This window comes from Pteropus vampyrus, unplaced genomic scaffold, assembly GCF_000151845.1.
Source record: "Pteropus vampyrus isolate Shadow unplaced genomic scaffold, Pvam_2.0 Scaffold160, whole genome shotgun sequence".
In the NCBI taxonomy this organism is placed as follows: Eukaryota; Metazoa; Chordata; class Mammalia; order Chiroptera; family Pteropodidae; genus Pteropus; species Pteropus vampyrus.
Window position 1 is genome coordinate 1,381,769 of NW_011888941.1, and position 15,807 is coordinate 1,397,575.

At 39.9% G+C, this 15,807-nt stretch overlaps 1 protein-coding gene across 1 annotated transcript in view; it reads left to right on the plus strand.

Moving 5' to 3' along the window:
- TMEM182 (transmembrane protein 182) overlaps positions 1–15,807 on the plus strand; it is a 47,812-nt gene that overhangs the window by 17,900 nt on the left and 14,105 nt on the right. The window contains exon 4 of the mRNA XM_011370131.2: positions 11,298–11,435. Within this exon, the coding sequence (XP_011368433.1) occupies positions 11,298–11,435 (138 nt within the window). The remainder of the gene's footprint in view (positions 1–11,297; positions 11,436–15,807) is intronic.

Below are 15,807 nucleotides of genomic sequence, written 5' to 3' on the forward strand. Positions count from 1 at the left end.
ATGATGACCTGCCTCCTGTTTTCTCTCTCGCGGCACTTCCTCTAACACCAAATCTCTCACTCTCTCTGCCTTCACACTGAGCTACTTACACACACCTGCTTTCCTTCTTGGTTTCCTCTGCTTGTGCTTTTTGCTCTCCCCTTCCAGAATTAACTCCTCCAAGAAGCCTTATGCAATATGCCAAGATTGGGTCAAGTACCCTCTATAATATAGTTTTCTTCTTGCACTTGGCCTAGCTGATATTCATCTGGTTGTGTATTTACTTCTCTCCAATTAAACTGATGGCACACATTGTACTTTTTTTCATGTCATATCACCACTATGTGCTTACCTAGCACAGTGCCAGATGCAAGGTAGATTTTTTTCAAACAGTGTTTGAGTACAAGTGAGTGAAAGCATGGAATTCAATGTAGTTGTTAATCACTTCTTTTGTTGGGTGTTTTATGATAACAATAGAAAGGGAAATATCAAATCATTTTAGTGCTATGAAATTCCTAAACTAACTTTGCTGATGTAGAAATGGTAGAAACTACTTCAGAGTCATATCTCTAAGAGAAAGATTCCTGGATGTGTAGTTGTGATAAAAGACCATAAAATTCCTTGGAGAAATGGGATTTCTAGGATGTTAGAAATTCATAGAGACAAATCATTTGAAAGATATTAAAAAAGAATACTTACAATAGAATAACTACAACTAAGTAAACACGACTTTGCTATAATTATTTTCAATTGTCCATAAAAAAGCTTTGGGTAAGCAAATTCAAATCTATTGTTTAAAAAAATGATACAAATAAAATAGTCCCCAAAATGTTCCTTTTATGGCTTAATATAAAGAATAACAAGTCTTCTCAGGTATAGATCAGATTTTTTTTTTTAAAGAGAGAATCAGTGAATGAGGAAATTTTTTCTCTCCTGGCATTTTTAGAGTTGGACAGAAACACAGAAATTCCTGTGCTCTTGATTCATGTTTGTACACTGGGTATTCAGGAGTACGGAAAGTCGCCAGTACTTACTTAGTACCTAGGTGATAACATCTCACCACTTGATTCCTCAGCTGTTCTTTTCCAAGTTCCCGTTTCTCCCTAGTACAGATTTAAGTTATAGACTCTTCAAATATTGGGGTAATGAGGCCAAGATTTATGGATTCTTATCATTTCGAATGAGCTAGTTTCGTTCTGTTCCCTGGCCCTTAAATATGCCAACAACCTTGACCGTCTACTTTGAAATTTTAGTAGGGTCTGGGTGATAAATTATTGATTATTCTCGCCTTTGCATTTTATTGAGCATCTATTACATGCCAGCCATAACATTTCCCCTAGGTTAGAAAGACGAGCTCGACTGTGTCTTTCCCTAAAGGAATTTGTAGTCAAGAAGTAGAAGTGGATCTGGGCAGAAGGATACCATATAGAACCCTAAGTCCAGGGGCTGGCATGTGTCAGTACCACTGATTGAGTATGGAAGCCGGGCACTCTGCTCAGTGTTAACCGGCACAAACTCTTGCAATCCTCTCAACAACACTAAAGATAGTATCATTATCATCACATTTTAGGGAAGGAAAGTGAGGCATGAAAAGCTAAGTAACTTACCTAAGCTCACATACCTGATAAGAGGTATTGCAACTCCTATCTATATTCTTACTGGTTCTGCGCTTTCCTGCCTTTTGGTGGAGATGAGGAAATAGCTGCACTATGTCCCTTCAAGGAGAAGAGGATACTTGATTGGACCTCAAAGATCAAGTAGGAAGGCTGCTTAGGAAGGCTGCTTATTCCAGCTACAGAAATCAGTATTGTAAAAGCCCAGAGGCATGATAACAGCATTTCCTGCCAGGAAAGGTCAGTATAATTTGGAGATTTCTAGAAGATAAGGTACTGGGGTCCAAAGTGGGAGGATAGAGACTAGAACACTTAGATGGAGCAGTGACAATTTATTTGAAAAAAAAAGAAAAGAAAAAAACACACAGCAAACATAGATGCTAATGGTATCTGAGACAGAGCACAGATAGCCCTAAGTTCAAATTTTGCCCTTACCATTTACTGGTTATTTAAGTTTGGGGACTTTACTTAACCTCTCTGAGCATCATCACCTGTAAAATACACAGTAAGGATTGCTGTGATGACAGAGGAAAGAACATCTGTAAAGATTGAGCCACTGCATAGGGTACGATACCTTCTCAATAAAATTAGCAGCTCAAGAGAGCCAAAAGTGCAGTGGTTCTCAACCTGGCTGCATATTCCATTCCCCTAGGGGGCTTGAAAATATGGTTGCTTGTGCCCGCCCTCGCCCTCAGAGAGCCTCATTCTCTTGGTCTGGTTTGGAATCTTGGCTCGGGTGTGGTGTTAAAGCCCTCCAAGCGACTCTGAAGCTCAGGCAGGGATGTGGGCCACCAGTTCAGGCCCTCTGAGGCCCAGGGATCAGGAGAAGACCTGGGAGCTGGTGTGAAAGCCCTGAGTGCTCACCTTGTCCAATATCAGGATCTGAGTGGCTTTGTGCACAACACCTCTGTGACAGAGGAAGGGACTTTTTCCTTTGCCCTCTTAGGTTCAGTGACAAGGGCCCTGCAAATTTGACTGTAAAAAGTCAGATTGACATGGAAAAGATTTATTATTACATGTACATACATAGGCCTTCATAGGAAAGTAAAGACCGAAAGAAGCAGATAGGCCTGAGAGTTTGCACACCTTTTTAACAAAGAAGGATAAATGTGGAAATGTGACAAGACAAAGGGAATAGGAGTTTGGGTAAGGGATGGTGAGTTGTGGAAGGTGACTAGGAAATATATGAGGAAATTAATGCATGGTTAGAGCTATTTTCGTGAGGTTGGTTGGTTTGGTGACCTATCTTGGTGCTGACTTGCTATCTTCTTGGCAGCCATAAAATTCCCCTGGAAGAGGGGATTTATGGCAGTCTTCATTTCTCAGAAGTTTCTGCTTTTAGCCAGCTAAGGAAAACTGTTTCCTTCTGCAGGCACCAATTCACAGTTGCTCCCAGCATCAAATAATCCTTAAGCCCAAGAGGTGTGTGTTGGGATGGCATTATTCTCATCCCCTTTACCTCACTCTGAGAGCCTGGCTGCCTCATTACTGTGACCTTGAGAATGCTGGCGGCTACTGCTATCAGGCTGCATCCCACTCTCACTCATCACTGCAGCCACCACCACTTCTGCAAAGCCACCCTGCCCAACACCCGACAAGCTTCCCTCTGTAGCCTCCAAGATCTTTAGGAGGAGCAAACACGACAATGACCATGGGTGGCCTCTCAGACCTGGAAAGCTCTCCATCTACATGAAGAAACCCCTCCTTCTGCTTCAGGGACTTCCTGGGGTCACAGCAGGCATGGAAGGTGAGCCAACCCCCCCCTTCCCGCCCAAGGCGTCCAGGCTTCAGCTGTTCCCACATGCCAGGGCTTACTGGAGGAGGAAGGACACTCCGTTGTGTTGCTCCATGTTCTTTCCCTTCTGAAAAAGCAGTGGACCGTGCAGAACACGTGACTTGGCTTGGCGCGTCCGCAGTCACCGAGCCCAGACACGGACGCACTGTACAGCCTGTCCTTCTGCTGTGGTGCAGGCGTTACTGTATTTTTAGACCTGCCTGGCTCTGCCAAGACAAGCAGCGTTTGGAGATGCAGGCCCGGCTTGCAGGCCCGTGAAACAGAAGCCTCTAGCCTAAAGCTACAGCAGCATATGCTGGAGGCTCTCATTTGCGGCAGAGGGTGGAGGAGGGGGTGGCGTGTTTTGTTTCGGCTTCACTTAGACCGTTTTATAGCACTTCACGCTGTGTGTGCCTGAGGATGTGTCGAAACATAGGATTAGCTTTATGAACTAGCGTTGTGAGGTGTCTGAGGCAAGATAGCAAGTTTTGGAAAATGAATAACGCTTCAGTTTATCCTTAAACTGCAAATACAATGTTTACATTTTATAGACACAACAAAATAATTTATCAAAACACTATGAATTTGGAATTGTGATCCTTTGGGTTGATTCTTTTCTACTTTAGTCTGTGTGAAAGAGGGTTTGTTGTGTAAATTATAGCATTATGAAATCAAGAGGTTTGTTAATATTGTAACAGAACAAACTGGCATTCAAATGAAAACCCAGGAAGACAGTCTTTACTCTTGCTGGGTTCTCACCACCCACAACAGCATCTCACCACCCAGCTTCAGGCCCCACTTAGGTTGCTATAACAACTACCTAACAACTGGTTTTCCTCATTCACTTATTTTTCTTGCCAGTTCATTCTCTGTACAGTTGCAAGAGTGATATTTTGATATAAATGTGGCTGTTATTTTTTTTTTTTGGCTGTAATTTCTGATGACTGACCTTCGGGGGCATTGGGGGACTGTATGATAAAGGATCAGCTCTTTCTGCGTGGCATAGATGGCCTTGGCTTCCTTTCTAGGTTTCTAGTTTCTGTCCCTTCCTCCTCTGGGTGGCAGTAGCATGAAGTGGCTTTCCCCTCCCCCACCCATAGAACTCTTTCCTGCTCCGATTGGAGGGACCATCCACCTGCCTTCTGCCTAATGAAATCCTAGGCAGAGGCTGAGAGCTTCTCTCCCTCCCCTTCAGCCTTGAAATGGTGGCCTCTGTGCAACAGCTTGTCCAGCTCCGTGCTTCTCTGTGCAGTCACCTAGCACACAGCGTTCAACTTAGTTGCTTTCCCCTTGCTGGCCTGGACTTGTGAGGGCAAGGGTCATGTCTGGCTCTAGCAGTTTTTGGTGCCTGGTACCTGGCGAGCCATTGAGATACATTTGATAAATTAAGTAACCTTTGCTGGTCAGCAGTGTGCCCATTCACAAGCAAGCTGGCAGGGCCTCTCTCGGAGGTCCCTTGTGAGACACCAGTTTGAGTTATTGGCTGGATGTGAATGGCTTAGAATGGAATTTATTCACAAATAATCCACAGTTAACACTTAGGCTGCCTTTGCCCATTGTCGGAATCAATGAGGATTTAGTGAATTTTCATTACAATTCTACTGGAAAAAGGAAACGTGATAGGGTTTTATTTTTTATCTGTTTACATAGAATTCAGAACAGAAGCCAATTCTGCCATTAGCTTCCCATCTGTAGTCTGCGGTAATCTACACACATGCACAACATACACAAGCACACATGCACACGTATTAATATGCATAATTACCAGTCCATTTTAGCCTTCACCGTCCTGCAGTTTTGGATGACTTTTATGTTTCCTCCCTGGGACAGGGTTCTTAAAAGATGTCTCCCTACACTTCATATTTATGTCACTTCGGAATTTGAGCTTTTAGATTCAAAGAGATATGAGCTCCTTTGATATATGTTTGAATCTGATATTTGAATTTGCAGTGCAATTAATACTCTTTATATTATGTACTTTTTATAATAAAATAGATACCAGGAACATAGTTTTGCATTCTGTATACTCTCTTGTTTAACAAACAAGGCAATCTATAAGATGATGTCTCTTTTCTCCATTAAACAACAACAGGATAGTCCTCGAGTGAAAGAACACTCAAAAATATTGTATATAAGTGAAAATGTTATAAAAATATGAAATGGTATACTTACATAAAATATATTGATTTGGCACTTCAGCATACTCTAGGCTAATGATTCTAGATCTACTAGAATGAAGTTATTAAACAAATTGGTGAAAGTAATATTGTAAGGGTAAAAGTTTATTCAGGAAAATAAACCGATGACTACAGATGAACCATTTCTATAACATCAGTTGTTGTTAGAAATTACTACTTGTCACCCTTATTACCACACTTGACCAAGGAGCACTTTGTTAGGTCAATTCACCAATTTATTTAGCATGAACAGAACTTCACTTCTTTGAAAATAGTTGTTAATTCTGGCCTTTCATAGATGTAGGTGAAATTTTCTTTTAATTAAATCAAAGTATGATAGTATAGATTATATGTAAATCTATTTACATTATAACTCTTGCTTCATATTCTAATAGGAAGTAATAGAAATTCAATATAGTTTAAGTTAAGCATTGAGTTGTATTTTATAGTACAAATGGATTTTGAGAGATGTTTTCACTTGGCACAGTCCAATGCTTTCAAAGAGGTTTTCCAGTTTTAATGGGCTCATATAAAGAATATGGAAACAAACTAGCTGTTCTCTGAGATACATTCAAGTGTTAGAGTCTTAATATAAACTACTAGCCAAACAAAAAAAAACAAAAATGCCCTTCCCACCAAAATTTTGCATATGGTCTAAAAATATTTACATATGGTAATAAACTTTTATCCTTACAGTATTATATTATATTGTATTATATTTATATATATAGACTGAAAGTTCATCCTTGTCCTAGATCTATGAGATCAATAGATATCTTTTAAGTGGCAACTTACACTGTTGAATGATATATTTGAAACTTACCAGATTTTGTTAACCAATGTCACCAAAATAAAAATAAAAAAATAAACAAAGTAAATAAATAAATAAATAAAAATAAGCAAATAAATAAATAAATAAACATTAAAAAGTGTCAACAAGAACATTTTATTTTATTACGATACGTAATAATAAATAGCAAATATATTTGAGTGCTTACTGCATGTGTCTTTTCTTATATTTTCTCAATCCTCACTATAAACTTAGGTGAAAGATACTGTTTTCCATATTAAAAAAAGCTGTTACCCATCAGAGTCATGAATCAGCAAGCAGAGGGGCCCCAATACTATGTTTGACTCCCAAGACACATACACTCAATTCACTTTATGTTGATAGCCTCAGTTTTACTTTAAACAGTGAAAGTAATCTACCCAATTCCACAAGATGGTTTTTCATTATGACTGAACATTTTAATTCTGGAATGAAAGTGTGCAAATTAGGTAAATTTTGAAATAGGCTTGAAGTTATGCAATTTTGAGTGTGGAGGCACAGGCAGAAGAATAAAGCACATGGTTGGTGACTACAGTAAAGAATCTCACTTGGTCATGACTCTCCAGGCAGCCAGGTACCCCCTTCCCTTAGATGCAGGTCTGTCACTCTTGCCTTTTACAGGGGACTCAAAACTAAAAGTTGGGCCCTTTTGCTGGAAGTAAGGAAATGACAGAAATAGCAGTTGCCAAGTGTGAGCTTGGAGGAGCATTTGTCACCATATCTGTTTGGCTGTCCTTCTCTCTCTCCTTCATCACGTGTTTTTCTTATAGCCTCTCTGCATGTCTGTATAGAGAGGCTCTACCCACTTCTCCTGCCTCCCTGTGGCCTGATTCATATTCCTGCCCTCTTGTTGGCACATGGCCTTGGCTCCCCATGGCTCTCTTCTGGACCCAGCTACCAGCACTTTCTTTTAATTTCAATGCTACTACTAATCCCCTCACTTTTCCAGTTCTGAAGGGATCACACTAACTAGCCCAACTCCTCGTCTTTTCAAAATTTAGGTCATAAGGCAGGGGTCAGAGGTCGCCATGTTTCACCAGCCTTTGTGTCAGGTGTCTGACCCCATTTGTGTAATTTTCGGTAATTAGAAGTAGAGTCACGTGGTGTAAAATGTGCCCAATGCCTTCCTAGTGGTTAATAGTTAGGGAACCTTCCCATGAGAGAAGGTGTGAGAACTTTGTGGAACTTTCTGTGTTGGCAGTCAAATACAACTTCTGTACTACACTCTAAGCTATATTCTAAAGGGATTTCCAAATGTCAGTGATACATAAAAAAACAATATGTAAGGCTCTCGAAAGGAAGTAATTTCCTTTCTTATTACTGAGCACAATACCACCTGCTGTGTAGTGTTAATGCATTTTAACAATAGCAGCAAAAAAAGCAATCACAAAATAAATGCCATTATTGGTCTCTTATGCCACGCACTTCACATACATTATTAACAATTCTCCCAATAGCTCTAAAGGATGGATACAAACATCCTTGTTTTACAGAAGTGATAGAAGTTCAGGAAGCTTGAGTAACAGGTTCAAGGTTATATCACATGTAAATGTGAATTCGCAGGTTACTCTTGTTCCAAAACCTACATTCCTTTACTGTGTTATGTGATTATATATTTTTTATTTCAACACTCAAACATATTTTAAATAAATTACGATGAGAAAAAATAGTCTACTCTATTTATGCAATTATTCACCTTTTCTGTTTCTCTTTCATCATTCCTGAAGTTTCAGGTGAACTCTGGTGACATTTTCTTCAGCCCAAAGAAATTCCTTTTGTATGTTTTTGGAGAGGAGGTCTGCTGGTAAGAAATCCTATTTTCCTCCTTGACAAATGGCTTTCTCTCACCTTCATCCCTCAAAGATATTTTTACCAGAAGCATGATTTTAGGTTGATAGGTCTTTTCTTGTGGCATCTTATAGATGTCGTTCAACTGTCTTCTGGCTGCCATCACTTCTAATAAGAAACGCAGCCCTTAGATCAGTTCTTCCTATATTTAATATGTCATTTCTCTCCCTCTGCCTGCTTGCAAGACTTTTTCTTTGTTCATGGTTTTCAGTCATTTTATTATAATGTGTGCGGGCTGGTTTTTTTGAGTTTATCCTCTTTGGAGTTTGTTGGGTTTCTTATATCTGTAAATTTATCTTTCGCCAAATTTGGGAAGTTTTCAGGCATTATTTCAATGAATGTTCTTCCTGCACCAACATCTTTTGCCTCTGCTTTAGGGACTCCAGTGACACAAATGTGAGGTCTTTTGATTTGGTCCCACAAGTCTCTGCAACTCTATTAATTTTTGTCTTCAATCTCTTCTTTCTGTTGGTCAGAATGGATAATTTCTATCGCTTGTTATGAAAGTTCACTCATGCATTCCTCTTTCATCTCCATGCTGCTCTTGAGCTCATCTAATGGATTTTTAATTTAAGATATTGTATTTTTCAACTCTAAAACTTTTTGTCTTTTTTACGGACTCTTTTTCTCTTCTACGAATGTCTACCTTTCTATCCATTTCAAGATGGTTCACCAAAGTTTACAGAAAATGGTTCTAATTGCCAACTTCAAGTCTATCCGATAATTCACACATCTGAGTCATCCTTGGATTGGCATCTGGTAATGGCTTGTTCCTTTGAGAATTGGTTAGATTTTCATGTTGCTAGTATACCAAGTAATTTTGATTGTATCCTGGACATTTTGAACATTACGTTTTCAGAGTCTGCAGCAGTTAAAATTATCTGAGAATAGTAATTTGTTGTTTGAAATTGTTTCTCCTGTGGTATTAGATCAAGTCATTTCAGTGTTCGGAGTCATTGCCATGCTATTTGGGTCTGCTTGAAGCACACAGCACTCGGGGATTGTTCTCATGCTTGGGTGATTTTTATGCTGTAGTTCAGCTCTCAAAGCCTTTGTTACACTTCTGTGGGCATTTTCTGCAGTGTGTAGCTTGGGGAATTGAGCTCATTACTTGTGTGGCTTCAAACATAGAATTAGAGTCTGAAGGGTCTCCAGCTCTCTCTTGTCTATGGAATTTTCCCCACACCTTCTGGCTTCTAGGGCTCCTTCGCCCTGTTTTTCTGGCTGGAAGGATTGGAATCTTTCAGTCTGGCCCTCCTGTGCTGTACACAGTTCCATGCAATCACACTGCAGTGTGAAGTAGCAAGTAGAAAGAGAAAACATGTAACAGTGATTCCCCCAGTTTTTGTACCATGGGAGGCCCTTTTTCTGATTCTTCTATCTAAAGGGTTGAATCATCACTTGGAATGTTAAATGCCCATGCCTCCACTGGAATAGCGGTGCAGGTCTACTTTTAAAGCTGGCCTTGAAGCACGACTATGAGAATAAAAAGAGAATAAAAAGAGAAACATAGGGGTTTTCCCCATACACTGGCTTGTGGGGATCCTTTTTCCGGCTTCTGTGCCCAGAATGATGGCCTTAACTGGGGTTGTTTTGTTTTGTTTTGCTTTTTGCTGCACCTTTTACAAAGTTCCCAATTTGGCTTGCCCTCAAGCCAAATCCAGGAGAAGGAAAAAGGAAACACTCCGAAGACTCTTTGTAGCTGAGTGGATCTCAGCTAAAGGTTGACTTCGCTCCTTAATCCACTTGCTAGTTTACTTTTCAGAGTCCTCAGACAGTTGTTTGCCATACTTTTCCAGTTTCAGTGTGATCAGGGGAGCAAAGGAACAGGCTCCTTGCTCCTTAGGCTGTGTCTTGCTACTGTTTTACCTCTGGCGCTTGCCAGGGAATCTGCCCTGTGATAGACAGTGAAGTACATAAAGTGAATTAAAGAGGAAAATGCGAAACTTGCCAATTATCTAATAAGCTTTGGTAGGACCAGGACAGAAAACACGTGGCTCACAGTCTGTCACCCTTCCCACGCTCAAAGCTGATGTATTTTGTTCAGGCTCTGCTCCCTGCCTGAACAGAATACTTCCTGACACAGCCAGCCAGCCGCCTCTGTCCAGTTAACGGCACAGGTACTTGAGGTAAATGCTGACTTCTTATTCCTGCGTTCAGGACTGTTATTCACAAGAAAATGCCAGCCTGCCGTCCTGTTTAACGCTTCTCTTCAAATTCCCATCTTCCCACCCTCTTTTCTCTTTGACTTTCCAGTTCATTGACATTTTTTTTATCTTTTCCGAGTGGGCTAATTGAGAAAAACCATCTTTTGCTTTGTTATAAAGTTTCTATATTTTCATTTAAAAAATTGTAATTTGACTAAGATGTTTCACTGAGCTTTCCCTTGCTTACACCAAAAGGAATTTGTTTAGTGTTTTAGTCTTTGGGAAATTATAAATTTGTTTAATAGATTGGTAATTATACTGCTCAAAATTGATCAATAGAATTCCTGTATATATCACCAAACCCACAATCCGTTCATCATTATTCATTTGGGCTTGCTGATCCTTGAATAAGACATCACTATAACTCCTCATTTTGAATCATTCTAAAAATAAATATTGATAGAAAGTAATATGCCTTAAATAGATCTGATTTAAAATCTCCATTTACAGACCATCGTTTTTGTTTTGTTTTGCTTTGTTTTGCTTGCCGTTTTTACTATAAACATTATCTTAGCAGGAAGTAAGAGGCAGTGTTCGTAAATGTGAATGCCTTTTCACATCTTTTGTGCATTTGCTATGAAACACCTACTGGACCTGGCTGGGTAGTTACTCAAGAGAACATTTTCTGGAACTTTAGGTGTTTCCACTTCTAAAATGTAAAATCCAATCAGAAAACTGAGCTCCCAAAGTATATTAAGCCTGTGTGTGGCGCAGATCCCAGGCATGATGATTGAACGCCGACATCACTGAGTCCGAAGTCAGTTGGTAAGGTTTCCATTGAAAGATAAGTCAGGACCCATGGCCTGGAAATCTGCTGGGTTCACCATCTAAGTGTACTTTTCATTTCTCCTTTTCTCCTGGGGTCTCCAGTCTACCGTGGTTTCTGGGCCGTTCTGATGCTCCTAGCAGTGGTTGCTGTGGTGACCGCAAGCTTTCTGATCATCTGTGCAGCGCCCTTTGCCAGCCATCTTCTCTATAAAGCCGGGGGAGGCGCATATGTTGCTGCAGGTATGTATGATGCTGTGGGTATGATTTTCTAGCTATGGATTTTCTCCATATCATTGTCTTTTTCACTTATAGTTTCAGGTATCAGGCTTCCAGTAGTAAGAATACAATAATATTTGTAAATAATATTTCCAGAGCACTAACTATACATCAGACACTTTTCCAGGGACTTTCTGTTTTCCATATGCTAACACACTTAATCAGCACCACAATCTTTGCTCACTGTATCCCCATTGTATCCCCCATTACCCTCTCATACCCTGTTAATTTTCTGATTGTAAAAAGAGGTCACAACATGCCTCTCTGTAACATCAGGATTTAGGTGAACTTTTCTCTGTGCTCTGAAAAAGATAGCCCCACGATGATACTGAAAACCCTCATGATTGATTTCTCATAGGTGAACAGCACCTTTTTCTCCAGCGTCACCATTCAGTTTTCTTAGTTGGTTCATGTAAATTATCTAAACATATTCTCCCTTCTTTGTAAAATCTACACTTGTTTTAGTCAGTGTTCCAGCTAGTCTTTCTAGTTCTTGCTAAAATGATCGTAATACAAATAGGAAAATAACTGAATAGGCGAGTCTTGTGAATTTTAAGCCTTTTTCATTTAATTAGGAAGTAAAAGCCAGAATACTGACCTGAAAACATAAGCCCAAGGTTATTTGTAAAGACAACAATTCTAGAAAATTAGACAAACTTCAGTATGACTCAGACCAAACTGTACCAGACGACTATATTGTAACATCAGATAAAAAGGACCAAGTGTTTCTACAGGAGATGATAGTGACAGCATAGGGAAAGAACAGAATGGATAGCTTTATTTATAATCAGCTCATGATGGTACCCATCTTTCTTTAATCGATGGTCAATTAACAAACAGTTTTTCTAAGCACACTTTTTGCATAATAAGTATTGTGCTTAATTCTGCAGATGGAATCAAAAGAATAATCAGATATGGATCCTCTGCTCAAAGAGCTTAAAAAAAACTCATTCTGAGAACAAGAGTCCTATCTAACCTAGTCTGTCTTTTATTTCAACTCTTTTCTTCAGTGGTTTTTCAAGGACCTTTAAAAGGGGCTCAAATTTCCCCATTTGAACTTCCTAATATTTTAAGTTCTTTTTTAATAATTGAGATGTAATTTATATACTGTAAAATTTACCATTTTAAAGTGCATAGTGCAATGTTTTTAAGTACATTTACAGAGTGGTTCAAATATCACCACTATCTGATTCTGGAATATTTTTATTATTACTCCATGAAGAAACTTCATTTTCTCCCCTGCCATCCCCCAGCCCTGAGAAACCACAATCCACTCGTTTGCAGTCCCGATGGGTTCGCCTATTCTGGCTTTTCACGTAAATGGGATCACATGACATGTGGCCTTTTGTGTCTGGCTTCTTTCACTTAGATCTCATAATTTATCGTCTCTCTTCTTTAGTTCATATTTCCATAAGACCAAACCCCTGATAAGCCTTAAAACTGAGCATCATCTTTACCACATATTATTTCTCCTCCAAACCATGTTCTACCCTTGCCTCATTCAAAGGTCTAGTTAAGGTGCATATTTTTCTATGGTCTTCCCAGAAATAACAGCTCTCTGCTAAAATATGTAATTATTTGTTTCTTCTCATTCCTTGATTTTATTTTTTAATCTTTGTCAATAAATGTAATATGTAATATTAGTAGATTGGTACTAACACATTATGGGCAGCGCAATTGATTTAAACTCAGAAAACTCTGATCCTGAGTTTGGTCTTAGAGAATGTATGGGTGTGTTTTGAAAAAAATTGTTGATCATTTTATAATTTGTGTGAGATAGTAGTATATCTAACCACACTCATTGTGGTAATCACATCATAAGATTTATAAATGTACAATCGCTACGTTGTACACCTGAAACTAATATAACAGTGTATGTCAATATACTTTAATAAATTTTTAAAAATTATGTTAGACTGAGAACCCCGTAGAAGGTAAAGCATTTGATACATACTCATGTGCCTGTGATGAGAGGATTTTCTTGTTTCAGTGACTCTTTTGTTGCGTGTCGGCCTGGAGCTGAGATCCCTCTTGCTCAGGTCATCATGGAAAAGCCCCTTGAAGGTAGCAGGTGTCCCAGGTGTCTGAACCCCACTGGACTAGATGACTGTGATGACATTTCCTTTCAAGTTTGACTTGATTTCCTCCATGGCACAATTCTTCATTGTCTATATAGGACCGTTCATTTCCCAAGAACAGAGAGAGAGAGATTTTCTGTTGGATGAGATAAAATATTACTGTTCATCTTATCTGTTTGGGCAGGAAAAGTAATGTTCTCAGGAATAACTAAAGTTTACTGTCTAATAGCAATTTCTACTGTGAAACACAATTTTTTAGAGTAGTTATGGGACCAATAAATCATCCTTAAACTTGAGAATTTATTGACAGAAGAGTTTTTTAAATCTTTCAATTCTCTGTTAAAACATTCCCAGATATTGCTAATAGGTAATACCTGGATGAGGAAAATATGAAATAAACACTCGGTTTGTTGCCCAGCCAAATTCTTTCTGTACCCCATTTAATAGAGAACCATGCATATACTGTGATAGGAAAGATACATTTACTGAGTTAAACTGAATTTATAATGCTTTCTTTGGTTAGATTTCATATTTTCAAAACAAAAAGATCTCATTCCATGCACCTAGTATTCCAGAATCTCTTTCGTTTTAGGGCTTGCTTCATCATTCCCTGCCTGACTGTGTCTCCAGTACTGTCCCCTGCCAACACATTGTGCTCTGGCGGGCAGTTGGAACCAGTGCGGCTTGGGCCCATGGTTGCCGTGGCTGCTTTACCAATGCCACAAACAAGATTGGACAGTCTCTCTTTATTTGGATAGATGGCCTTGGTACAGGGAGGAACCAAATTCCAGGTCGCCATTGCTGGGTATGTGTACATAGAACGACTCTGGCATCAGCAAGACAAGAGTTTGGGGTGCTCTGCACGTGGCTGGACATGCTAACGTTGCAGCTGTTGGTGTGAATAAGGGGCGGGGGCCATGGTATTCCCTTTGCTCTGGCAACTGGCTCTGAGCAAGCCTTGGAGGCTTTGTATGTTGCCACTCCCTACACTGGACAGATACCTCCTCAGGCAGGCCAGGCCACGTGCTCCCTGAGGGTATTCGATTCTAGACCAAATGTATGGTAACAGTCAGGATGGTATGACACTGAGCCTGTGTTTCAGTGACTCTTATCACACATCTCCACAATACCTCAACTATGGGTGACATTTGTTTTAATGTGGACTCCTGGAAAACTTAGATGCAAAGGGGATGACTCCCATCGTCTCCTCACCCTGTGATATTGGAGGCTACAGGAGAGGCACAGGAGGAGGTAGAATGGGTAGGCATGGCGTTACAAAACATTTGAGTAATATGGAGAAAATTATTATACGGCTGCATATTCCTAATGCCTATGCAAGGAGACATCCATGCAAGGATTGCTGTGCATCAGTTACACCCTTCCCTCCCGCCCAGTGCACAAGAAAGAATAATGACACAGTCTGGATTTTCTGGGACACTGGCATTGGGTGATGAGTCACAAACACTAGAAATAAGTATTTTGCCAGCATATCAGGATAGAAAGACTTTCCTCCACAATTGAAATCACCTTTTCTTGAATGACAAACTGGGATTACCTTTTTCTGCTGAGCGTAAAGCTTGAGAGTCTCACCTGGGTAGAGGTGCCTCAAACGCTTCTGCATCTTGGCTAACTGTGTTTTTAGGCCCCCAAGTTGGTGAGGCTGCCAAGCCATCTTGTCGGTCAGAGAAAGAGAGCAGCCCTCATTTGTGGTTCGGCTCCTGCCCCATTCTGTGACTGTGGGGAGTATGCTGCTCTCCCAGACAGTTGTTCCTCAAGATATTGTTGATTCTCAGGGACATGAACCAAGTGACTTGGGGTGAACTTTGTGAGTACTCTGCCATGTGGGACAAAGAGCTTGAAGTATATCCATCTCTGGCCACCTTCTTCCTTCTGATTATCAACCCTCATGAAAGAAGTCATGTAGGTAGAAGAGGTGCACGGCTATGAGGGAATATAAAATTCTCATATCTAGCAGGTAATACTGAATCAGAAGTAAATCGTATTTGTGGCTTGTTTCCCTTTTTCTTTCAAAAGATCCATGGATTTTATAGTAGCTTATCAGCAAACCACATTTATTTCTACATGAGATAGGTATGAAGGATGCATAACAGAAGAGATTTTTTTTTTTTTTTTTGCCTTAATCCTAGAAAAAGTAGCTCACAAAAGCCAAGGGACGTTTTCTGGATGTTCATTTTCCTTTGGCTGAGACTAAGCACATGGCTCACAGGAGGTGCTCACTGTCATGGCTGGCCCCTCCC